This window comes from Macaca thibetana, chromosome 13, assembly GCF_024542745.1.
Source record: "Macaca thibetana thibetana isolate TM-01 chromosome 13, ASM2454274v1, whole genome shotgun sequence".
Classification (NCBI taxonomy): domain Eukaryota; kingdom Metazoa; phylum Chordata; class Mammalia; order Primates; family Cercopithecidae; genus Macaca; species Macaca thibetana.
In genome coordinates this window covers 70,222,443-70,249,018 of record NC_065590.1, presented here as the reverse complement: position 1 = coordinate 70,249,018, position 26,576 = coordinate 70,222,443, and the positions used below count along the sequence as shown (strand labels likewise).

Here is a 26,576-nt window from a genome sequence, read left to right as displayed (position 1 = left end):
GACCATCCTGGCTAACACGGTGAAACCCTGCCTTTACTAAAAATACAAAAAATCAGCCAGGTGTGGTGGCGGGCACCTGTAGTCCCAGCTACTCAGGAGGCTGAGGCAGGAGAATGGCGTGAACCCAGGAGGCGGAGCTTGCAGTGAGCCGAGATCGCGCCACTATACTCCAGCCTGGGTGACAGAGCGAGACTCCGTCTCAAAAAAAAAAAAAAAAAAAAAAAAAAAAAACAAAAAAAAAAATTAGCAGGGCATGGTGGTGTGCGCCTGTAATCCCAGCTACTCAGGAGGCTGAGGTGGGAGGATTGCTTGAGCCCAGGAGGTAGAGGTTGCAGTGAGCTGAGGTTACACCACTGCACTCCAGCCTGGTCAACAGAGAAAGATCCCATCTCGAAAACAAGCAAACAAACAGAAAACATTACAGTAAGAAGCCAGTCACAAAAAACCACATATTAAGTGGTTCCATTTATAAGAAATGTCCATGAGAGGAAAATCTGAAAGAGACAGAAAGCAGATTAGTATTAGCCAAAGTTGGGGAGAAATGGGGAGATTGTAGGAGGATAAAGGATACAAGGTTTCTTTTTGGGGTAATGTTCACAATTGATTGTGGTGATGGTGGCACCACTAAAAACCATTGAACTGTACACTTCGCTGGGGTACAGTGGCATGATCACAGCTTATTGCAGCCTCAAACTTCTGGGCTCAACCAGTTCTCCTGTCTCAGCCTCCTGAGTAGCTGGCACTACAGGAGTGCACCACTGCGTCTGGCTAATTTTCTTTTTGTTTAATGTAGAGATGAGGTCTTGCTGTGTTGCCCAGGCTGCTCTCAAACTCCTGGCCTCAGCCTCCCAAAGTGTTGGGATTACAAGTGTGAGCCACCATGCCCAAACTGAATTGAGTTGTATGGTATGTGAACTGGATCGCCATGAAGTTGTTACCAAATACAAAAACCAAGGAGAATAATTTTGGCAATGCAAACCTGAAATGAAAAAACAACCAGGGACAAGTGTGGTGGCTCATGCCTGTGATCCCAGCACTTTGGCAGGCTAAGGTGGGAGGACTGTTCAAGCCTGGGAGATTAAGGCTGCAGTGAGCCGTGGTCACGTGCCACTGCACTCCAGCCTGGGCAACAGTGAGACCTGCTTCAAAACAAACAAACAAACAAACAAAAACGAAAAAGGAAAAGAATCTGGGTGCGGTGGCTCATGCCTATAATCCCAGTACTTTGGGAGGTCAAGGTGGGCAGATCACCTGAGGTCAGGAGTTCGAGACCAGCCTGACCAACATGTGAAGCCCCGTCTCTACTAAAAATACAAAAAATTAGCCAGGCGTGGTGGCGGGTGCCTGTAATCTCAGCTACTCAGAAGGCTGAGGCAGGAGAATCGCTTGAACCCAGGACGCGGAGGTTGCAGTGAGCCGAGATCACGCCACTGCACTCCAGCCTGGGCACGACACAGCGAGACTCCGTCTAAAAAAAAAAAGAAAAAAAGAAAAAACACACAAAAGTCAGTGAGAAAACAGGCAAGACAAAGTACCTATCTGAGGTATCTAAAAGGCTGAGTGGAGTTCAAGTGTAGTGAGCTATGATTGCATTCCAGTCTGGGCAACAGTGTAAGACTCTGTTTCTAAAAGAAAAAAGAAAAGAAAGGAAAAGGGAAAAGAGAAAATGTTCAGAAAAGTAACTTTGCTTTTGATCATACTTGTTCAGTCTGTTACACTATGTGGTGTAAAACCTGGTGTTTAAAATTTGCTAAATGCTCTGGCAAACATTCATTTTGTGAATTATCTATTTCGTATGGTAAAATGTCCACTACATGAGAGAATAGCATCACAGTAATGATGCCTAATTCAGTTTTGTATCCCCTGCAGCACTTAGCTTGATGCCTTATACACAGTAGGCATTCAATAAATATTTGATGAAGGAAACTAACCATCATAGCCAGAACTTGAGGTTCTGTAATTACAAAACATAACTGAAGCCAAATTGTAGCTATTAAAAAAGCAGAATATTACATTTAAAACATTTTAGTGAATCTTTAAATGAGAATTTTAATTCTGCTAACAACTAAAATACACATAGCATAATTTAGTAATTTGATATGAAAGCTAAAAGACCCATCAGAAAGGTAAGGACATTTTGGGAAATGCTTAGAAAATGCTGTGATTTTATTCATAGTATATACACCACAAAACAGACACTTTGCATTATTATTTTGGTTACTTCAAAATTTAAAATCTGCTTGTTTTTCAAATCGCTTTTTTTCATGACAGATGCTGAGTTCTGACCCATTTTTTTTCCCTGACAATATCAATAGGCTGCCCGACTACATGATACGATTATGTTTTTAGCATTTAAATTTAAGACTATGGCTCAGTGTTTGAAAAATAAATAAATTAACAAAAGAGAAACATTATTAGGAGGAAAAAGAAAACATATTCACCACATGATAAAAAAAAAATCACTCCTTAAAAATCAATAAGTGGTGTGAGCATTATTTCACTCATCCTACTTGGAAGCACTGTAATACCAAAATACAAATACAACAGAACCCACAGATAGCCTGGAATGATACAGAGGCCATCACTAATTAGGTGCTAGGTGACAATATAAATACAAATAAATGAAAGTACAAATTAAAAAAAACTTGTTTTTAGCTTAATTGTTGGTGCAGAATGTATGGCGGGGGCTGGCTGGCTGGCAGCCGCTTTAGCTTTGCTTGCTTGGCTTGCTCGAACGGCAGTTTCTAGACGCACTTTCAACTCAGGAGCAGCTCCCATTACCGTCTTGAAAGCATGTGGATACAGAGGTCCAATATGCATTAAATTCTGGAGTGCAAACTCATGAAGATCTTTGGAAGCTGAAGTTGCTGAGGCAAAAGAATTTTCATCCAGCAGATAAGATATCAAAGTGGGAACTAAAAGAGCAAGTAGCTGGACTCCTGTAAATAATAAAGTATGAAAAAAGATCACAAACATAAAGATTATAATAAACTTTAAAAACTAGGCAATTGCCATGGAAGACTGAACTGTAATAAAATATAAGTAAACATGCACAGCCTACTTTAGACCTCAATAACGAGTAATTAATATTATATATTTACTAAATGTCCAAGCTAGAAACCAGGTTTGTAAATTATATTTTTACATTTACATTAATTTGCTTTACTTAAATAAAAAATGGGCCAAAGGTTAAAAAGTAATAAAACACTTTACAATTGCCATCTGTAGAATGTATCTTGAGAGTAAGATTATAAAATTTGTACGGGCATTCTAGAATCAGGAGATTGGGCGTGGGGAACAGAAACCTGAAAAGCATCTATTTACCATTATTTAACTAAAACTAGTTGTTTCTTTCCTCTTTAAGTAGAAACACAATACAACTTTTTTCCTATTTCATCATCCCCCAAAACTCGCAGTGAGGGGAAATTCCTCAAAACTAAGGGAATACATAAGCTTAGGGTCAAAAAAACAAGAACCTATGTCTGACTGATATAAATTCCAAGTCCTTAAAAAAAGATTTATTTGGAGGCTTCATCTCCTTTTGGTAGTCTTTTGTCAGTTTTTCGTCTTTACTTATTAACAACTCCATCCTGAGATACACGTTTCATTAAAGGTGATATTTTTCTAACAATTAACCTTTATATGTAATTGTGTGTGTGTATAACATCTCTTATAATCACATTGAGAATTATGTTTTCTCCCCCTTAATTACTGTTAATTTTTGTAGAATGACAATCGATGCAACTGTAAGGCAGCAGGTAGCATCTGGTAGAGAATGTGTGACACTCACTGATGTCAGCAAGGACAGTCATAAAAATCAGCTAAGCCTTTCCAGAATCCCAGTCCCACCCTGGACCTTACTGCCTATTTTCTTTCCCTGCTGTATTTTTTTTCTTCACAGCTCCTATCAATTCCTGCATCGAACTATAGATGTTATATCTACATCTAAAATTGATATATCCATCTTCATCACTATATAAAATTATACAAAGACTATGTCTACATATAATAGACACACACACATACACACACACACACACACACACACACACACACACAGAGGCATAGGGTATGAAAAGTGTTTATTGTCAGTGTTTTCCTACCATAAATGTAAGCTCCACGAGCTCAGGGACCTTTGCCTGTTTTATTTCATGCTAAATTCTCAATGCCTAGAACACTACCTGGTACACAGGCATTCAATAACTATCCTTTGAACGAATAAACATACACACTCTTTCTCTTGGCAAATACCCAGAAGTTTCCAATTAATAGGATTTTTTTTCCATATTAAGTTTTCAGAAGAAAGGTAAAAGGTTATTTTTAAAGTCCCAGGTAAATCCTCCAATCTTCTAGATTTAATTTAATTTCCCTCATGTAGAATGTTAATAGTATTATGGACTCATGCCTGTAATCCTAGCACTTTGGGAGGCCGAGGTGGGCGGATCCCTTGGTCAGGAGTTTGAGACCAGCCTGGCCAACAGGGCGAAACCCTGTCTCTACTAAATATACAAAAAATTTGATTAGGCGCGGTGGCTCATGCCTGTAATCCCAGCACTTTGGGAGGCAGAGGTGGGCAGATCACCTGAGGTCGGGAGTTTGAGACCAGCCTGACCAACATGGAGAAACCCTATCTCTACTAAAAATACAAAAAAAAAAAAAAAAATTAGCCGGGCATGGTGGCGCATGCCTGTATTCCCAGCTAGTTGGGAGGCTGAGGCAGGAGAATCGATTGAATCCGGGAGGCAGAAGTTGTGGTAAGCCAAGATCGCACCATTGTACTCCAGCCTCGACAACAAGAGCGAAACTCTGTCTCAAAAAACAAAACAAAACAAAACAAAATAAGAAAACCCAAAAATATTAGCTGGGTGTGGTGGCACATGCCTGTAATTCCAGCTACTCTGAGTCTGAGGCAGGAGAATTGCTTGAACCCGGGAGGCAGAGGTTGCAGTGAGCCGAGATCGTGCCATGGGTGACAAAGTGAAACTCCCTTTCAAAAAAAAAAAGTTAATAGTATTATAAAAGCTGGCTTTCATAATCAAAAATAAAGTAGAGAATTATAAAATATATATAAAATTATCTTCAGTGTACTGGCTTGCTAAATCGGAAGAGGTTGCAATAGGTTTTCAACAGTAGGTTGTAAATTAAGGTTTTGGTTTTAACAATTTTAAAATATAACTGGAAACATTATAAGTTATTTAAGTATTCATCAAATATCGAGAAATACGCTAAGTATTATAGGAAATGTTACATAATTCGTTTCTACCTGGATGCTTTTATTATCTAAATGAAAACAGTAGACAGCACATAGAACAATTAGAGTACTAAGTGCTAAAAAACGTGGGTAGCATTTCAGTATAGAATTCACCAAGAGACTCATGAAGCTGAGGAATACTTTGGGATTTTATTTGGTTGGTTACAAATACCAAATAAATTATATAAAGGGTAAGATCAGAGTGAGCTAAGTAATTAGGCAATATTCCTTAAAGAAAAGATCTAATGTAGGTTTAACGGATTTGTATAAGAAGAAGAGAAACAACAACGGAGGAAAGAGAAAATAATATGAACAATGTAAAGTGATTAAAAGGAGCACAGAAAGGAAACTGGTCCGGTCAGGTTAGTAGGTACACGTTGGGGAGCAGAAAAAACATTTTGAAAAGCAAGCAAAGATGTTCAGACTTGATGCTGTAAGGAAACAGTAAACTTTTCAAATTCTTTTTTTTTTTTTTGAGACGGAGTCTCACTCTGTCGCCCGGGCTGGAGTGCAGTGGCCGGATCTCGGCTCACTGCAAGCTCCGCCTCCCGGGTTTACGCCATTCTCCTGCCTCAGCCTCCCGAGTGGCTGGGACTACAGGCGCCCGCCACCTCGCCCGGCTAGTTTTTTGTATTTTTTTAGTAGAGACGGGGTTTCACCGTGTTAGCCAGGATGGTCTCCATCTCCTGACCTCGTGATCCGCCTGTCTCGGCCTCCCAAAGTGATGGGATTACAGGCTTGAGCCACCGCGCCCGGCCAACTTTTCCAAATTCTTAAGCAAAGGAGAGATAAAATTACTTTAGGTAAATTTGATGGGGAATATCACCTAGGAAAACTATTATAGTTATCTATTTAGGAGGTGATTAGATATAAGACTAGGGTACAAGTTTCTCTTGAATCCTAGAGAAATTTCAGAAAGAGATAGGGCAAGATTTGAATAATAGAGTCAATAAAGATGATGAACAAGGAGTCAAATATAATTCTAATATTTTTAGCTTATAACCTTGGTCATGCAGGGTGAGAAAACATATACGGCCCATTCTTATACTGGATACTGTAAAGTTGAAAACAAAATTAACACCTGTAAATGAGATGAAAAAAGTTGAGTGACTTAAATTCAAAAGCTGAAAACTTACCCTCTTGGAATCATGTAACCATATAAAATATGAAGTATAAAAATGTTGCCATCAAATGAATATGATTTACATCCATTCATTTATTTGATGGTATCCTCCTAATGAATGTCATCTTATTTCACTAATAAGACTTGTTTGCCTTTACTTTTTGCATGGCATTTAGCCTTAGATTTAGTTTTAATTTTAAAAACAGGCGAACTGCTTATTCTACCTCTTAAAAGTCTTGTTAGAGTACAAAATATCTGTTATCTGAGTGAAGCAGTCCATTAAAAAAATGAAGAAATCATGATGGTGCCTTTTTTTTTTTTTGAGACAGAGTCTCACTCTGTTGCCCAGGCTGGAGTGCAGTGGCACGATCTCGGCTCACTGTAACCTCTGCCTCCTGGGTTCCAGCGATTCTCCCGCCTAAGCATCCTGAGTAGCTGGGACTACAGGTGTGTGCCACCACGCCCGGCTTTTTTTTTTTTTTTTTTTTTTTAAGAAGAGACAAGGTTTCATCATATTGGCCAGGCTGGTCCTGAACTCCTGACCTCATGATCCGCCTGCCTTGGCCTCCCAAAGTGCTGGCATTACAGGCGTGAGCCACCATGACCGACAGATGGTGCTGATCATTGATACACCTCACTAATAACACTACAGATTGGTCTGGTTGATAGTTGAAATTACAATGCTTTGGTTGTTTTATACCTTAAACTGAAAAAGGGTCATTTATTTCAAGGACATTGTTAAAGTCTAACTAGCTATTAAACTAAATTATGCAAAGACATATATATTTTTACTGTCAAAAAAAAAAATACAGAATTAAAAAACAAACAAAAGGGTTCCCTTCCCTATCTGTCCTCATGCTAAATTTAATTCCAAATTAGGGTGCCTGTACAAGAATTGATCCCAAGAGTCAACTCAAAAATATTTTAAATACTAGAAGGCAATAAAACTTAGTGCTGGGATTACAAAGTGAATAAGATTCAGTCCTCATCTTTATGGAATTTACAATTAGTAAAATAAAAATACAAATAAAATTTTGATTTGCCAAACATAGGCCATGTCAGTCATAAAATTTTTGCCTAAATAATATATACTGTTACTAATTTCAACTAAATTTATCAACTTCTTCAAACACTGCCTTTTCTGACTTTCCCAGTTTTGATGTTGTTTTCATGCAACATAGTAATATTTGCTTATTTTCATTTGCCTTCTATAATCAGTTAATCATCAAATCAGATAAACCTTTCTTCCACTTTCTCCTCTGCATTCTTTTCTTCTACTGGCATAGTTCTGGATTATTATTTTATAGAGGAGCTACTGCAATTGCTTTTCAAAAATCTCTACTCTTTTCCAATTTCCTGTGAAATGTTTTTAAGAGAAGAGGAAAACAATTTTGACAGAAAAAAACAGGTACAGTTTATATAGGTGGAGCAAAATCTGACAATATAGATTAAAAGTCTTTTTTTTTTTTTGAGACAGAGTCTCACTTGTCACCCAGGCTGGAATCCAATGGGACAATCCCAGCTCACTGCAACCTCCGCCTCCCAGGTTCAAGTGATTCTCCTGTCTCAGCCTCCCAAGTAGCTAGGATTACAGGCGCATGCCACCCTGGCTAATTTTTGTACTTTAGTAGAGACGGGGTTTCATCATGTTGGTCAGGCTAGTCTCGAACTCCTGATCTCACGTGATCTGCCTGCCTTGGCCTCCCAAAGTGCTGACAGTATAGGCATGAGCCACCGTGCCCAGCTAATTTTTTGTATTTTTATTTTTTTTTTTTTTTTTTTTTTTTTTTTTGAGACGGAGTCTCGCTCTGTCACCCAGGCTGGAGTGCAGTGGCCGGATCTCAGCTCACTGCAAGCTCCGCCTCCCGGGTTCACGCCATTCTCCTGCCTCAGCCTCCCCAGTAGCTGGGACTACAGGCGCCGCCACCACGCCCGGCTAGTTTTTTTTGTATTTTTTTTTAGTAGAGACGGGGTTTCACCGTGTCAGCCAGGATGGTCTCGATCTCCTGACCTCGTGATCCGCCCGCCTCGGCCTCCCAAAGTGCTGGGATTACAGGCATGAGCCACCGCGCCCGGCCATTTTTTGTATTTTTAGTAGAGACGGGGTTTCACCATGTTTGCCAGGCTCGTCTTAAACTCCTGATCTCAAGTGATCTGCTCGCCTTGGCCTCCCAAAGTGTTGGTATTACAGGCATAAGCCACTGCGCCTGGCCAATTAAAAGTCTTAATATGTGCATTCCCTTCTCGTCAGTAATTTCACTCTTAGGAATCTGATAGAAATAATTTAAGAATAAAGATGCTCGGCCGGGTGTAGTGGCTCACGCCTGTAATCCCAGCACTTTGGGAGGCCGAGGAGGGTGGATCGCAAGGTCAGGAGATCGAGACCATCCTGGTTAACACGGTGAAACTCCGTCTCTACTAAAAATACAAAAAATTAGCCGGGCGTGGTGGCAGGCGGCTGTAGTCCCAGCTACTCGGGAGGCTGAGGCAGAAGAATGGCCTGAACCCAGGAGGCGGAGCTTGCAGTGAGCCAAGCTCGTGCCACTACACTCCAGCCTGGGTGATAAAGCAAGACTCTGTCTCAAAAAAAAAAGAAAAAAAAAAAAAAAGAATAAAGATGCTCATCTCGGCCAGGTGCAGTGGCTCATGCTTGTAATCCCAGCACTTTGGGAGGCTGAAGCAGGTGGAATACTTGAGGTGAGGAGTTCAAGACCAGCTTGGCCAATGTGGTGAAACCCCATCTCTACTCAAAATACAAAAATGAGCCAGGCGTTGTGACGCATGCCTGTAATCCCAGCTACTCGGGAGGCTGAGGCAGGAGAATCACTTGAACTTCAGAGGCGGAGGTTGCGGTGAGCCAAGATTGCACCACTGCACTCCAGCCCGGGCAAGACTTTGTCTCAAAAAAAAAATGCTCATTGTGATCTTGAAAAATTAAAAACAGCTTAATGTTCAATCATAAGATACTAGTTTAAAAAGTACAGTCTCTCTACAATTAAAAATCATATTTTGAAGGACAAATATTATACTGTGATAAAATCAAAGCTTAAGTATTAAGGGAATAAAGAAAATATATATTAAACTGCATAAGTCTCTGGTTAAATGGATGTATGCAGTAGTTTTTCATTAAATTAAAAAAAATTTCTAAATAACAAGTTTTGAGATATTTTAATAATGATGTTTGGTATTAATACTTAACTGGTTATATTTGTTATAAAGCTTTTATACCTCTAATACGAAGATTAGAATGTTATTTTAAAACCCTACGAAACGGGCACGGTAGCTCACACCTGTAATCCTAGCACTTTGAAAGGCTAAGGCGGGTGGATCACTTGAGTACAGGAGGAGTCAGAGACCAACCTGGGCAATATGGCGAAATCCTGTCTCTACAAAAAGTACAAACGTTAGCCAGGCATGGTGGCATGTGCCTGCAGTCCCAGCTCTTTGGGAGGCCAAGGTGGGAGGACTGTTTCAGCCCACGAGGCAGAGGTTGCAGTAAGCCAAGATGGTGCCACTGCACACCAGCCTGGGTGACAGAGCGAGACTCTGTCTTAAAAAGAAAAAGAAAAAAAAAGCCCTATTAAACATCTATATTTTTCCTAGATCTTAAGGGATGCCTACATTCCTAGAAAATTTTTTTTAAAAATCAGTGTGTTGAAATGCCATTGGCAATTCATTTTAACTTCCTGTTAAAAAAAAAAAAAAAAAATCAACTCACTACATTATATAACATAAGCAAAGGTGTGTTTTTTTTTCCTTTTCTTTTTTTTTTGAGATGGAGTCTTGCTCTGTCACCAGGTTGGAGTGCAGTGGCGCGATCTCAGCTCATTGCAACCTCCGCCTCCCGGGTTCAAGTGATTCTCCTGCCTCAGCCTCCCAAGTAGCTGGGACCACAGGCGCCTGCCACCACACCCGGCTAATTTTTTGTATTTTTAGTAGAGATGGGGTTTCACCGTGTTAACCAGGATGGTCTCGATCTCCTGACCTCCTGATCCACCTGCCTCGGCCTCCCAGAATGCTGGGACTCCCAAAGTGTAAGCCACCACGCCCAGCAGGCCTGTTTCTAATATCAAATAAGATTTATATATAATACAGATCTTCATTTTGAACTAGTAGCTTTTTATAAGAATATACTTACTGTTTTGTTCTTCACCAAGAGCAACCAATGTTTCAAGAACTTTTATTCCTTCTTGAACCGCTAAAAGCTCTATGTTACTGGCTGGTCTGTTTCTTTCAACAGCTTTTAGCTTTTCAACCACTATTGGAGCTAATGAATGAATATAAGGAGTTGAAAGGGCACGATTGGAATGTTGGAAGACTGAGAGGAGAAGCTGGTAACATTTGGCTTGAACCTGTACAAGAAGAACATATATCAGTTAACATGTGTATAGTTCTTATTTGCTGTACAATCACATTGCATCTTACTATGTACTGAAAAGAAGTGATACTGCGGGATGAAAATGGAAATTACATTTTCTACTTAGAGAAATGGAGTAGAATAGAATTTTCTGACTAAAATTAGTAAAAAAAAATGCTCATATATTTCAATGATCAAATCACCATGCTTATACAATTCCTATATTTCTTTTTTTTTCTTTTTTTTGAGATGGAGACTCACTCTGTCGCCAGGCTACAGTGCAGTGGCGCCATCTTGGCTCACTGCAATCTCTGCCTCCCTGGTTCAAGCGACTCTCCTGCCTCAGTCTCCTGAGTAGCTGGGATTACAGGCGTGCACCACTACACCCAACTAATTTTTGTATTTTTAGTAGAGATGGGGTTTCACCATGTCGGCCAAAATGTTCTCAATCTCCTGACCATGCGATCTGCCCGCCTTGGCCTCCCAAAGTGCTGGGATTACAGGTGTGAGCCACCGTGCCCGGCCAATTCCCATATTTTTATACTGTGAAATATGTTAGAAATCAGTTATTCCCACTTCTGTTTTTAACTCTTCCTTTAATGTACAATTGTCTCTCCCATTTTAACCAAATATATTTAGTAAGGAAAGTTAATATTTGAATGATCTGAAACAAAGCTATGAAAATACATTGCTTAGGTATCTCAAAACCATTTGATTCCCTGGAAATGACTGATAACAATGTAAGGTTTCCAGACCTAAAAAATAAAGGCTTACTGGCTCCACTTTGTATTAGAAAGGCTTCAGATTGGCCGGGCGCGGTGGCTCAAGCCTGTAATCCCAGCACTTTGGGAGGCCGAGACGGGTGGATCATGAGGTCAGGAGATCGAGACCATCCTGGCTAACAAGGTGAAACCCCATCTCTACTAAAAATACAAAAAATTAGCCAGGCGTGGTGGCAGGCGCCTGTAGTCCCAGCTACTCGGGAGGCTGAGGCAGGAGAATGGCGTGAACCCGGGAGCTGGAGCTTACAGTGAGCTGAGATCGCGCCACTGCACTCCCTGGGCCACAGAGCCAGACTCGGTCTCAAAAAAAGAAAAAAAAGAAAAAAAAGAAAGGCTTCAGATTAACACTTTAAAAAAAAAAAAAAAAGGAAGGAAGGAAAGAAGGAAGAGAGGGAGGGAAGACTCATCAATATATGGGACAGAATAGAATAAAACTATTTCAGTGCTTTAGTAGAACACAAGTGGCTAAATCTGGATAGACACAAGAAAAACCTGAAGAACATTTTAAATATACAGATCCTGGAGCCACCAATCTGGAGACTCAGATTCAGGAAGACAGTGGTGGAGTCCAAGAATGTTTATTTTTTTGTTGTTTGTTTATTTTTTGAGACGGAGTCTCACAATGTTGCCCGGGTTGGAGTGCAATGGCGCAATCTCGACTCACTCTGCCTCCTGGGTTCAAGTGATTCTCCTGCCTCAGCCTCCCAAGTAGCTGGGATTACGGGCACCTGCCACCACACCCGGCTATTTTTTTGTATTTTTGGTAGATATGGCGTTTCACTACAGGCTGGTCTTGAACTCCTGACCTCCTGATCTGCCCGCCTTGGCCTCCCAAAGTGCTGGGATTACAGGTGTGAGCCACTGCACCTGGCCTTCAAAAATGTTTTCTGCTTTTTAAAATTTCTGACGTGTAGCAGGCTTGAGAATCACAAGTTTAGACTTTGACATTGTAAAATAAAAAATCTTACATTCTAGACAAACTAGAGGTTCTAGTAGGTTCATTAAAATGTCTAATAATGTAAACTTCTCCTTTAATGTGCTTAGTGTCATTTAAATAAACACTGGAAAACATAATCATAGACTCTTGTCTCTACCAGTATGCCCCGGGGTTAATCAAATATTTCAGATATTGGAGAATTTCTACATATGTGAATAAACATACACATGTGTTCTAGTGCTTAAACCCAGTGATTTGTTTTGGTTTTTCCATTTAAAAGCCATAGTGCAAATACTTAGCTTTTAATTATGTATCACATATTTTAATGAATCAATCTGATATTTTCCTGATAAAGGGAAATGTTTTTATTTATGTTTGTTTAAAGTGTAACTTACCCATGGGTCGCATGAATTTAATGCATTTTTAAATCTGTTCATGCAGCCATTCTGTAATGACTGGACTCCTATTATTTCACTACTAGCAGACCACAGGAAGAGTGCAATTGCTGTTAGCATGCTGACTTCATCAGGTGTAGGTACAGAGTCTTCTGAAAATGAAAAATGAAAGAAGTGTGCTGTTTCTAAAACGTTTGGAATTTTATTTTTTTATTTTTGTAGAAAGAGATGTTGTCTTGCCATGTTGTCCAGGCTGGTCTTGAACTCCTGGGCTCAGGTGATCCTCCTGCCTTGGCCTCCCAAAGTGCTGGGATTACAGGTGTGAGCCATTGCGCCCAGCCAGAATTTTAGTCTTGAACAATCATCTCTTTCTCCCCGCAACATTTATAGTAGTATTTGCCTCAATCTAATACAGTCCACAGACAACTGTAAGAAGTTCAATGCATAAAGTTAAATGCATACAGTTATGTTTAACGCTAAATGATTATAAAATATTCTAATTAATTTTAAAATTCAGAGTACTTTTTAAGTGATATCTCCTTTCAATTTAGTAAATATGAAAACCTGTAAATTCCATACAACCATAAAAAAAAAAAAAAAAAATCAGTCTGGTGCAGTGGCTCATGCCTGTAATCCCAGCACTTTGGAAGGCCAAGGCAGGCGGACCACCTGCGGTTGGGGGTTCGAGACCAGCTTGATCACAAAATTAGTCAGGTGTGGTGGAGCATGCCTGTAATCCCAGCTACTTGGGAGGCTGAGGCAGGAGAATTGCTTGAACCAGGAAGGTAGAGGTTGCAGTGAGCCGAGATCGTGTCATTGCATTCCAGCCTGGACAATAAGAGCGAAACTCCGTCTCAAATAAATAAATAAATAAATAAATAAATAAATAAAATAAACTTAGACAATTTCCTGAAGACAGTGTTCTAAGAATTTTAAGGAATTTCTTGCCATTACATTTATTCAAGAATAGATACAACTTGAACAGAAATACAGTACATAATTAGAAATACTAGAAATATGAAGTTATTCTAAAGAACAATACTTCTGAACATATAAAATAGGAGTTCCAAACATTTTGTGATTATCATATCTTAAGAAAAACTTATCCCCACCTTTTGTTTAAATCTGAGCTATTTTGACAACTGTAAATACCCAGTGATAATCAGTACTTTAGAAGGATTACGAACATACACATTTGACATGCTAACATTATCTCATAATAAGGGTACAAGCTTTTTGTAATATGGAATAATGGGTTAAGAACAATAGTCTAGAAAAAGTCCATTAACTTAATGTAAAGAAATAAAGTTTTTCTAGCCGGGCGAGGTGGTAGGCGCCTGTAGTCCCAGCTACTCGGGAGGCTGAGGCAGGAGAATGGCGTAAACCCGGGAGGTGGGGCTTGCGGTGAGCTGAGATCCGGCCACTGTACTCCAGCCTGGGCGACACAGCGAGACTCCGTCTCAAAAAAAAAAAAAAAAAAAAAAAAAAAAAAAAAAAAAAAAAAAAAAAAAGAGATGTCGGCTGGGTGTGGTGGCTCACACCTGTAATCCCAGCACTTTGGGAGGCGGAGATGGGCGGATCACCTGAGGTCAGGAGTTCCAGAAGAGACTGGACAACATGGTGAAACCTCATTTCTACTAAAAATACAAAAATTAGCCAGGTGTGGTGGCGCACGCCTGTAATCCCAGCTATTCGGAAGGCCAAGGCTACAGAATTGCTTGAACTCGGGAGGCGGAGGTTGCAGTGAGCCAAGATTGTGCTGCTGCACTCCAGCCTGGGTGACAGAGTGAGACTCAGTCTCAAAACAAACAGGAAAACAAACAAAAGAGGTGTAAAATTTGAAGGATTTAACCAGTTTATAATAACCTGAGTCACAAATGTTAAAAACCTGAGAACTCACCCAGACTAGGGAGCTCACTCCTGTAATCCCAGCACTCTGGGAGACTGCGGAGGGAGGATTGCTTGTGCCCAGGAATTCAAGACTAGCTTGGGCAATATGGTGAGACCCTGTCTCTACAAAAAACAAAAAAAGTAGCCAGGAATGGTGGTGCATGCCTGCAGTCCCAGCTACCTAGGAGGCTGAGGCAGGAGGATCACTTTAGCCCCAGAGGTTAAGGTGGCAGTGAGCTGTGTTCATGTCACCACACTCCAGCCTGGGTGACAGAGTGAGACCCTGTCTCAAAAACAAATAAACAAACATAAAACCTAAAACAAAAAAAACCTGAAAACCCCATCATAGGGAATTTATTCTACGTAGAATTAATATAATCTCTTACTAAGAGCTGGCAATGCTGCAAGCAATTTGTCAAAAATTATTTTATTTTCATTTTTTAAAAATTATTTTTTTTCTTTTTTCCCCCTGGAAAGAGCTGGAGTGCAGTGCCATGATCATAACTCACGGCAGCCTTGAACTCCTGGGCTCAAGCAACCCTCCCACGTCAGCTGCCCAAGGAGGTGGGACTACAGGTGTGCACGACCATGTCCGGCTGATTTTAAAGATTTTTTATAGAGGCCGGGCATGGTGGCTCACGCCTGTAATCCCAGCACTTTGGGAGGCCAAGGGGGGCGGATCACGAGGTCACGAGACTGAGACCATCCTGGCTAACACGGTGAAACAAAAAAAAAAAAACAAAAACAAAAAAAAAAAAAAAATTAGCTGGGCACGGTGGCCCATGCCTGTAGTCCCAGCTACTCGGGAGGCTGAGGCAGAGCTTGCAGTGAGCCGAGATCGCGCCACTGCACTCCAGCCTGGGCGACAGAGCAAGTCGCTGTCTCAAAAAAAATAAAATAATAAATAAATAAATAAATAAATAAATAAATTTATAGAGACAGCATCTTACCATATCGCCCAGGCAAGTCGCGAACTCCTGGCCTAAAGCAACCCTTCCACCTTGGCCTCCCAAAGTGCTGGGATTATAGGTTTAAACCAAGGTGTCCGGCCCCATTTTATTTTTAAACTGACTTTAAGAAGATTGGGGGCCGGGCACGGTGGCTCACGCCTGTAACCCAGCACTTTGGGAGGCCGAGGCGGGCTGATCACGAGGTCAGGAGATCGAGACCATCCTGGCTAACACAGTGAAACCCCGTCTCTACCAGAAATACAAAAAATCAGCCGGGCGTGGTGTCGGGCGCCTGTAGTCCCAGCTACTCGGGAGGCTGAGGCAGGAGAATGGCGTGAACCTGGGAGGCGGAGCTTACAGTGAGCCGAGATTGCGCTACTGCACTCCAGCCTGGGCGACAGAGCGAGACTCCGTCTCAAAAAAAAAAAAAGAAGACTGAGCATCTAAATATGATTTTCTACTAAAAGGAATCAAGGCTTTTGGAGAAGGGGCTGATTCTAGAACAGTGAGGTGGAAAATACTCAGTCTGCTGTATCTTGGCGCTAGAAAGTATGGAAGTGCTCAAGAAATAATGGGGATACATTGAAGTAACAGTAAGGGATCCACTTACTGTTTTTTAAAATGGAATTTTAAAAAATTACGGGCCGGGCGCGGTGGCTCCCGCCTGTAATCCCAGCACTTTGGGAGGCCAAGGTGGGGGGATCACCTGAGGTCCAGAGTTCGAGGTCAGCCTGGCCAACATGGTGAAACCCCATCTCTACTAAAAATACAAAAACTAGCTGGGAACGGTGGCGGGCGCCTGTAGTCACAGCTTCTTGGGAGGCTGAGGCAGGAGAATTGCTTGAACCCAGAAGGTGGAGGTTGCGGTGAGCCAAAATCGCACCATTGCACTCCAGCCTGGGCAACAGAGTGAGACTCTGTTTAAAAAAAAAAAAAAAAGAAAGAAAGTTTGATGGGAATAGACAAGTGAGAAAGTCTCAAAGCATTGCCCCACAGATTACCTATTAACTATAAAATGGAAAAATGGCAACTTCATAGTGGAGAAACACGGCAGACAATTTCTTAAAAAAGTTATTAAAGTTAAGATTCCCAATAATGGGACAAAGCAACATGACAAAGCAATATGTCTTAGTTATATGATGTACTAAGACATAACATTACTTATGCAGTATTCCTGCCAAAATGCATACATTGAATCTAACCTGAGAGGAAAAAAAAATTAGACTTCTAAATTGAGAAACATTCTACATAATAGATGGCCTGTATTCTTCAACAACATTAATGCTATGAAAGACAAAGGCTGAGGAACTGCCCCAGATTAGGGGAGACTAAGGCAATATAATGACTAAAAACAAAAAAAAGGGCTCTATGACGGTCATTATCAGGACAAATAGTGCCAAATTTGATAATTCTTCTGTGGTTATGGAAGGGAATGTCCTTATTCTTAGGATATCCATGAAGTATTGAGGAATAGAGTCATGATGACTTAATATCCTCAGATGGTTTAGCAAAATTAATAATATTAACAATAATGATATGTGGATTATAGAGAAAGTAATAAACCATGTGTGGCAAAATGCTGACAACTGGTGAATCTAGGAGAAGGGTATGCTGGAGTTCCTTATTTTATTCTTGTAACTTTTTTTAAAGTTTGAAATTTATTTCAAAGTCAAAGGGTCTGAAAACGAAAAACAATGTTGCAGCAATCCAGAGTGATTCATTAGATCCAAGAAGATTTCTGTACATGTTTGTGCATGTTCACATGCACAATACACTTTTTAAAGTGAAAGATGACAGATTTTATAACAGGAAATAGGATTTCCACAATGGAAATAATTATAAGACTTTGCTTGTTAACCAAGGGATCTGCTTGCCTTGATATACAAATATAAATATGCCTGTGGCTTTGATCCCTACTTCATAACTGACTGTGTTTCCTGTAGTCCATAACTGACTGTGTCTCCTCGGAATTTAGTTCCAGACAGAATATCTCAGGCAAGTTAATTCTATTATCAGACCTTTAAATTCACCTCATATGAATGAACTAGCTTGATAACATATCAAAACTTTCCCTTAATGAATAATTTCAAAAATACTGACTCTGGACTCCCTCAACAAAAATTAAAACAAATTCTTAAGTATTTCTTCTTCATGTTATTCCTTGTTCTTTTTTTTTTTTTTTTTCTGAAATGGAGTCTTGCTCTGTTGCCCGGGCTGGGATGCAGTGGCTCACTGCAACCTCCGCCTCCCGGATTCTAGTGACTCTCCTGCCTCAGTCTCCTGAGTAGCTGGGATTACAGGCACATGCCACCACACCCTGCTAAATTTTGTTATTTTTAGTAGAGATGGGGTTTCACCATATTGGCCAGGCTGGTCTGGAACTCCCGACCTCATGATCTGGCCTCCTTTGGGATTACAGGTGTGAGCTACCATGCCCAGCCCTTGTTATTCCTATCTATACACACATATACATATATAAATACGGCTTTTAATGTTTCTTCAGTTTGTTAAAATCTACCTTAAGAAACAAAATACCAGCTCTTGATAAAGCCAAAATAATTTTAATAACATTAATAAAACTAAAGTTATCCCTTATAATTTTTTAGAAGTCACATATTCACTTAAACGAATTCATTGCTTAAAATATAAAAAGAGTATAGGAGAGAAAGTAAAACTTGTAACTCTACCACCCAGTAATAGTTTAAATTAAATTAAATTACTAGGTTTTGGCTTAATTTCTTTGGGTCTGGGTTAATTTATATAGTTGGTTATAAACATGATACTTACTAGATATAAAGGATATACTATCCAAATGAATAAACGAACATGTACTTCATAATTCTTTCCATTGCCAGACATAGTTATCACACATTTTCATTGTTGTAAGATATAATAGATGATAAATAACCTTGAACATAATTTTTTGATCAGTAAGGCTAAAGAGTATGTTTCTTTTTTTTTGGAGACAGGGTCTTGCTTTGTTGCCCAGGCTGGAGTGCAGTGGTGTGATCTGGGCTCACTGCAGCCTCTGCCTCCTGGGCTCAAGTGATCTTCCCACATCAGCCTTCTGAGTAGCTGGAACACAGGCACACATCACCATGCTCAGCTAAATTCTGCATTTTTTTTTTTTGAGAGGGAGTCTTGCTCTGTTGCCAGGCTGGGGTGTAGTGGCGCGATCTTGGCTCATTACAACCTCCACCTCCCAGGTTCAAGCTATTCTTCTGCTTCAGCCTCCTGAGTAGCAGGGATTACAGGTGCCTGCCACCACGCCCAGCTAATTTTTTGTATTTTTAGTAGAAACGGGATTTCACCATGTTGGTCAAGATGGTCTTGAACTCCTGACTTCATGATTTGCCTGCCTTAGCCTCTCAAAGTGCTGCGATTACAGGTGTGAGCCACCAGGCCAGGCCCTGATTTTTTGAGATGGAGTCTCCCTGTTTTTGCCCAGGCTGGAGTGCAGTGGCGTGATCTCAGCTCACTGCAACCTCCACCTCCCGGGTTCAAGCGATTCTCCTGCCTCAGCCTCCCAAGTAGCTGGGATTATAGGCGCACGCCACCACACCTGGCTAATTTTGTATTTTTAGTAGAGATGGGGTTTCACCGTGTTAGTCAGGCTGGTCTCAAACTCCTGACTTCAGGTATCTGTCTGCCTCGGCCTCCCAAAGTGCTGGATTACAGGCGTGAGCCACCATGCCTGGCCCCAACATGTTTATAAGTACTAACACAAGGGCATTTAGAGTCAACAATCCAGAAAAGAGTATTAAAGTTCACATCTGAAAGATATGATTAACGTACCTCTCTGAGTTGATTGTTATACGGCAGTTTTCTGATAAGCTTATTCAACTAATTCATTACTTAGGGAACAGATATCCTAACTGATTAAAACGTTTAAAACTGATAGGTTACCTGGTTGAGAATATTCCAGGATGCATGCAAGCGTGCTACGAATCAGAGCTGTCCATTGTTTTTGAACGCCAGCCTCAGTTTTGGCCATTGAAAGTGTCACAATACTTTTAATCCCTTGAAGAGCTGCACTGACTGGTGGAGGAACCTGATTATCTGCAGACTTTATTGCTGTGTCTTTCAATATTCTTGCAATTAAGAACAGAATTGTGGGCAGGATTGTCATACATCCTGAAAGAAAAACAAATCAGATTACCTCATAACTATTTCAGTTCTCATATTATAGTTGTTTCCATTGCTTATATTTTTTGCATTTGATGGTGGTTTAATATTGTTTTTTTCCTTGCCTTTATACAAAATTTACTGTATTACTAATACTATAATTCAAAGCTTGAAAAAGAAAATAAGAAAGTGTCATAGCATTTCAAAGACAGAATTGGTATTTTCTTTCTTTTTCCAGCTAGCCTTGTTTTTATTACTTCTAATACTTCACCTATTTAATATTTCATGCCCTTTGTAATGAAAATGAAAAAGGAAGACAGAAAAAGAGGAAAAAACACTACCAGATACTGTGAGAAGCATCTGAGTAACTTGGTAAATTTTACAGCAATTTTAAGACATATAATCAATCCTCAGTGTACTAAAGTCAACCTAATCAAGCCAGGAAAGTAAAAGGACTATTGGGGCAAGGAAAGAAGAAATGAAATAATCCTAGAATTTGTAACTAAAAATTCTAGGTCATGAAAATTCAACATCCCACAAAAGGAAAAAATCCCTTCACCACTCTGACCTGCAGCCATTGTAGCCTCTGCTTGTAAAACTCCAATGATGGAGCAGTCATTATTTTCAAACATGTAGGGTAACTCTAAAAGGCAGAAAGGTCTTCCTTGTGTTGAGCTGAAATTTACCTCTTTATTTACTGATACCATTTTTACCTTCTAGATCAGGAATGTCTGATGTTTTGGCTTCCCTGAACCTCACCGGAAGAATTGTCTTGGCCCACACATAAAATACACTAACACTAACAACAGCTGATGAGCTAAAAAAAGTCCACGCAGAGATCTCATAATGTTTTAAGAAAGTTTATGAATTTGTGTTGGTGAAATTCAAAGCCATGCTGGGCGGTGGGCTGGACAAGCTTGTTCTGGATAAAACAGAGGGAAAGTCTACTTTTACATTCAACAGTTCTTCAATATCTGTAGCCAGCTGTTACTTTTTTCCAGCCATAATTTCTTTCAGTGTTCCTTCAAGTTGGCTGTCATTCTCCTCTGACCTTCTTGAGTTTTTCTTTTTCTTTCTTTTGTTTTTTTTTTTGAGACAAAAGTCTCCCTCTGTCGCTAAGGCTGGAGTGCAATGGCGCGAACTTGGCTCACTGCAGCCTCTGCCTCCCGGGTTCAAGTGATTCTCCTGCCTCAGCTTCCTGAGTAGCTGGGATTACAGGCATGCGCCACCACACCCTGCTAATTTTTTTGCATTTTTAGTAGAGACGGGGTTTCACCATGTTGGTCAGGCTGGTCACGAACTCCTGACCTCAGGTGATCCACCCACCTCAGCCTCCCAAAGTGCTGGGATTATAGCCGTGAGCCACCGCGCCCAGCCCTGAGTTTTTCGGTGTTGCTCAAGAGTAGCAACCAGATTGGAAAATAGAGTTTAGTTACTCCACTTTATGTCTATCTGCTGACACTGTCTTTCCTCAACCTGTAGTCCCATGTCTTATTTGAAACACACCTGGAAAGAGCACCTTAGATTTGTGACTTTCTGAATCTTTAATCTTCATAGGCTCCTAAAGGTAAACAAAACCTTAAAAAAAGACCAGCTTCTTATTTCTCACTTGAGATTTAAGAGGAAACTAAGTTATTACAGCGCTTAAAATCAAAGGCAAGCTCATCTTTGTCTACTGTAATATAATGCATTTCCAAATACTGATCAATACCATACCAGCGGGTGAACAAAGGGATGGTAAATCAGAGAGTATGGTAACTGTGGCTGCCACCAAACGAGCACTTTCTTCTGACAGTCGAGTTTTAGTGGCTATGTGACTTGGAGAGTCTGACACCTTGGTACTGAGATGGGGCATATGCCGTACTAAAATGAACATCAGCAGTTCCATAGTTGCAAACACAAGAGATTTTCCAGGAATGAGACCACCGCTGTCACCTCCTTCTCCCAATACAGTACAGGCCTCTTTTTCCATATCATCTTCATCTGAGGTAAAAGATAATTTGGTGAAATTTCAAACCAAAAAAAAGTACGTAAAACAACACAACAAGTATATTTAGGAAATTCCTTCAAAAGAATTTACAAGCAAATGTCTAACTGATGTCACACATCTTTCTCTGTATAATTCTCTGCCTTCCTAGAATTCTGTGCATTGATCTGTCCTTAAAGGTAACAGACAGTTCATTTTTCACTTGGAAAATCTTTACCAGGTATTTTTATTGGGTATATATTTTATAATAGGAATAAAACATATGTTAGGTTGAACCAGATGAAATTGACAAAAGGTGAAAAATAGTCGACTCTCAGCAATTTCATTTGGTCCTTTCTAATGAAAATAAAATCAATTTCAAATCTTCTAAATGTATGATTATTTTTTTTAAGTTAATAACTTCTGGCCAGGTGCCGTGGCTCAAACCTGTCATCTCAGCACTTTCGGATGCCAAGATGGACGGACTGCTTGGGCTCAGGAGTTCAAGACCAACCTGAGTAACATGGCAAAATCCTGTCTCCACCAAAAATACAAAAATTAGCTGGGCGTTGTGGTGTGTGTCTGTAATCCCAGGTACTCTGGAGGCTGAGGTGGGAAGATCACCTGATCCTGGGAGTTTGACGCTGCAGTAAGCCAAGATTGCACCACTGCACTTTAGTCTGGGCTCTTGAGAGAGAGACTGTCCCCCCGCAAAAAAAAAAAAAAAAAAAAAATTAGCTGGGCTTGGTGGAGTGTGCCTATAGTCCCAGCTACTCAGAAGGCTAAGGCAGGAGGATCTTGAGCTCAGGAGTTAGAGACAACACTGAGTTAGAGACAGGAGTTAGAGCTCAGGAGTTAGAGACAACATCATTGCACTCCAGCCTGGGTGACAGAATGAGACCCTGTCTCTAAAAAAGAAAATAAAAACTACAGAAATATGTTCTGGCATTAATATTAAAAAATTTTTTTTTCAGTATAAAGTAAGATTTACTTCAAGTTCATGTAATTTCTACTGCTTACTTAGAGTGTTTCTTTTTTCTTGCAAATAATCCTGAGCAGCTCTTACTATCTGTTGTACAACTCCAGTAACCAACAGCTGGACAGATGATGGATTCCAGGTCAATAGGAGGCGGTGCAAAACACTCAGCAACTCAACACCTATCAGCTAATACAAATAAATACAAACACATTTAATTAATTTCAATGTTAAAGGATAAATTTATATTGTTAAAATCTGAGAAAATACATATGTGAAAAAAGAAATTGGGTAGCTAAAATTAAAATATAGAACTATGTAACAAATAAGAACATTGTAAAAATCTTGAGAAATGGTCACATTTTACCCGGATGTAAAATCAACAAACGATTTATTATCTACATATTTAAATACGCTTTATATTCAAAGATGATCATTCTCCTATTGGAAGGAAATAATTGAGCTAAACAGTATTGCAAAGTCCAATGCAGCTAAAATTTATAATTTCTAACCTGAGCTGAATATCCAAGAATTTCTACAACCTCTGCTTACCAGAGATTGTAGAAATTTTTGGTGAGTTCCTCTTCTATTCACTTCAGCAACTACTACAAACTTTCACCACCCACTTTAAGCTTCTACTCACAATCTTACACATCAAATCCATCCAATGAACCTAACTGAAATTTCAAAGAGGGGGAAAATGCTTAACTGCAACCAAAGCCACCTTTACCTCTTTCCTTAAGATCATGTGTTCAGCCTCTTATCTGGGGCTTAATCTGAGGTTAATCTTTCCTTATGTGCTCCTATCCTATCCTATTTGACTTCCTAGGGATTCTTCAAGGGCTCTGATCATATCTCAAATGTTTTCAACTTCTCTCTCTAGTTAGGCTACTCTCCTCAGTATAATGACAATGCTCAAGTTTTTCTTATCTAATGTCCCCCCTGCACTCCCAAAGCCTCCAGATCCTTTTATCTACCCCATGTCCTCCTCTATGTATCTTGCTCCTTCCTTCCCCAGCCTAGATGCTTCCACTTCCTTTACTGTCTTATTCACTCCTTGATCTTCCTACTATCTGGCTACTAGTCACCTCAAACAATCCTCTGTGGGAGGTCACCAATAGCCTCCTCTAGATTCATTTCTGTGCTTATTTATTCTTTCTTTTGAGACTGTCTATCCTTCTTGAAACTCCTCCCTTGTCTTTTTGATAACTCTGTTCTCTTTTAGTTCTCCTCCAACCTCTCTAGTAGTTTCCACTGTTGATTTATTCCCTTCTTCTCAATTTTTAAATGCTATTTATCCTCAAGCTTCCAATCCTGGTCCTCTTTTCTTCTTCCTTTATTCAGCCTTCCTAGCCTAATGCACTTGTTATTTCTCTGGAATTATGAAAAAAGCCTCAGAACTGGCATCCGTCACCCTTCGCATCTCTTACAAGGCAACCTACCTCTATGGGTTGACAGAATGATCCTTCTGAAATATAAAGTTAGTGACATCATTCCTCTACTTAAACATTTTTTTTTTTTTTGAGACGGAGTCTTGCTGTGTCACCCAGGCTGGAGTGCAATGGCCAGATCTCGGCTCACTGCAAGCTCCGCCTCCCGGGTTCACGCCATTCTCCTGCCTCAGCCTCCCGAGTAGCTGGGACTACAGGCACCCGCCACCTCGCCCGGCTAGTTTTTTTTTTATTTTTTAGTAGAGACGGGGTTTCACCGTGTTAGCCAGGATGGTCTCAATCTCCTGACCTCGTGATCCGCCCGTCTCGGCCTCCCAAAGTGCTGGGATTACAGGCTTGAGCCACCGCACCCGGCCTACTTAAACATTTTTAATGATTCCCTATCACTTTCAGGATAGGGTTCAAACTCTTTTACATGTCATCAAGAAACCTTCATGATTTGGTCTTCACCTTGTTGTCCAGCCTCATCTAACCACCTCATGTTCCATTCAAATCAGCCATAGTAAATGGCAATGCCCTTGAACTTGCAATGTTCTCTCATGCCTCCTAGTGTTTGTATTCGCTATTCTTTCTGAGAGGAAAACCCATCCTGCTTGTGTTGCCTCACGAATTCCTCTTGAAGATTTGATTCAACCATTGCCCACTCTGAGAAACCATCCTTTGCTTTCCTATCACAACATCGGGCTCCTCCTCTCTATTCTCAGCTTTACATGTACTAAAATAGCACTTATCACACTGTACTTATCTCCTAATTCAGGCACAGTGAAACTGCTTTCACTATCTGTAACCTCAAACCATATTTGGGGCAGACCAGGCACAGAGTAAAAGTAACTGGGTGAATAAATACAGGGAGTCAGTGTACTCATATCATGTTAAAATAGGATCCAATACAGAAAAAAAATCCATCCTTTTCTCCATTGTAAAGCAATACTCGGAAAAAAACAGACAATTATCTATCACAGCAATACACTGTACCTGATCTTCTGCGATATGGACTCGAGCATAAGGAGAGTCTAACAAGGTATGTAAGGCCTGTAGGCATGCTGTAACATGTTCAATGGGCTCCTCAGGTCTAGGAGAACAAAGAAACTGTATACTCACACCTGAAATACACAAAATAAAAACATGTTTTTTCACTTATAAAACACTTTATGTTGTTTGATCCCATTTTTCTCTATTTATGTTTTTACAGATTACCTTAACATATATTTATTAATGCTCTAGAGTTCAAAATGGTTTCCAACTTAAGCAGCCAAGCTCAACACAAGGTTGTAGTTTTGCAATTAGGTTAATATTCAAATTAGCTATGTGTGAAAGAAGGAATTCCCATGCCATCAGGTTGATTATGAAGATAATAAGTTTTTATTTCTAGGACTTTTAAAATAATACATTAAGAAAATAAATTTATAAACATTATAAAACTGCTTTTCATCAAATGGTAGCCAAATAATTTTTCATGTATACAAAGTTTTTAAATGGCAAGTTATAGAGGCACAATGGGTATCATAGGAAACAACTGCTTTTAATTTACATAAGGGCAAAGTCAATGTTTTGGAAGTTTTTCACATTTTCACTTATGAGACCTACTGATGAATCCCATAATTACACTTTATTAATTGTGTTCCTTTTCTTTTTTTTTTTTTTTTTTTTTGAGACGGAGTCTGGCTCTGTCGCCCGGGCTGGAGTGCAGTGGCGCGATCTCGGCTCACTGCAAGCTCCGCCTCCCGGGTTTACGCCATTCTCCTGTCTCAGCCTCCCGAGTAGCTGGGACTACAGGCGCCCGCCACCTCGCCCGGCTAGTTTTTTTTTTTGTATTTTTTAGTAGAGACGGGGTTTCACCGTGTTAGCCAGGATGGTCTCGATCTCCTGACCTCGTGATCCGCCCGTCTCGGCCTCCCAAAGTGCTGGGATTACAGGCTTGAGCCACCGCGCCCGGCCTAATTGTGTTCCTTTTCAACCCCAGAAAACATAAGATCACCAAAAGCTTCATTACAACGTATAAATTCTTAAATGTTAAAAAAGCATCTATAGCCAGGCACGGTGGCTCACACCTGTAATCCCACCACTTTGGGAGGCGGAGGTGGGCGAATCATCTGAGGTCAGAAGTTCGAGACCAGCCTGACCAACATGGAGAAACCCCATCTCTACTAAAAATACAAAATCACCCAGGCGTGGTGGCGCATACCCATAATCCCAGTTACTTGGGAAGCTGAGACAGGAGAATCGTTTGAACCCAGGAGGTGGAGGTTGCGGTGAGCCGAGATCATGCCATTGCAATCCAGCCTGGGCCACAAGAGTGAAACTCTGTCTCAAAAACAAACAAACAAACAAAAGGATCTATAAAGCAATTTTACATTAGCATTCACTGAAATC

At 40.3% G+C, this 26,576-nt stretch overlaps 2 protein-coding genes across 6 annotated transcripts in view; one reads left to right on the top strand and one right to left on the bottom strand.

The window, feature by feature from the left end:
- Positions 1 to 26,576, top strand: part of GPATCH11 (G-patch domain containing 11) — a 121,057-nt gene that overhangs the window by 1,369 nt on the left and 93,112 nt on the right. The gene's annotated exons all lie outside the window — the stretch shown is intronic.
- Positions 2,146 to 26,576, bottom strand: part of HEATR5B (HEAT repeat containing 5B) — a 102,921-nt gene continuing 78,490 nt past the window's right edge. For 3 of the 5 annotated variants that reach the window (XM_050753289.1, XM_050753291.1, XM_050753287.1), the window contains 7 exons: positions 25,179 to 25,306; positions 22,797 to 22,941; positions 21,527 to 21,793; positions 19,592 to 19,819; positions 12,846 to 12,997; positions 10,513 to 10,726; positions 2,146 to 2,939 (listed from right to left, as the gene is read on the bottom strand). In XM_050753289.1, the coding sequence (XP_050609246.1) occupies positions 2,635 to 2,939; positions 10,513 to 10,726; positions 12,846 to 12,997; positions 19,592 to 19,819; positions 21,527 to 21,793; positions 22,797 to 22,941; positions 25,179 to 25,306 (1,439 nt within the window). In that variant the 3' untranslated portion in view covers positions 2,146 to 2,634. The other 2 variants (XM_050753288.1, XM_050753292.1) reach the window with 2 other exon arrangements.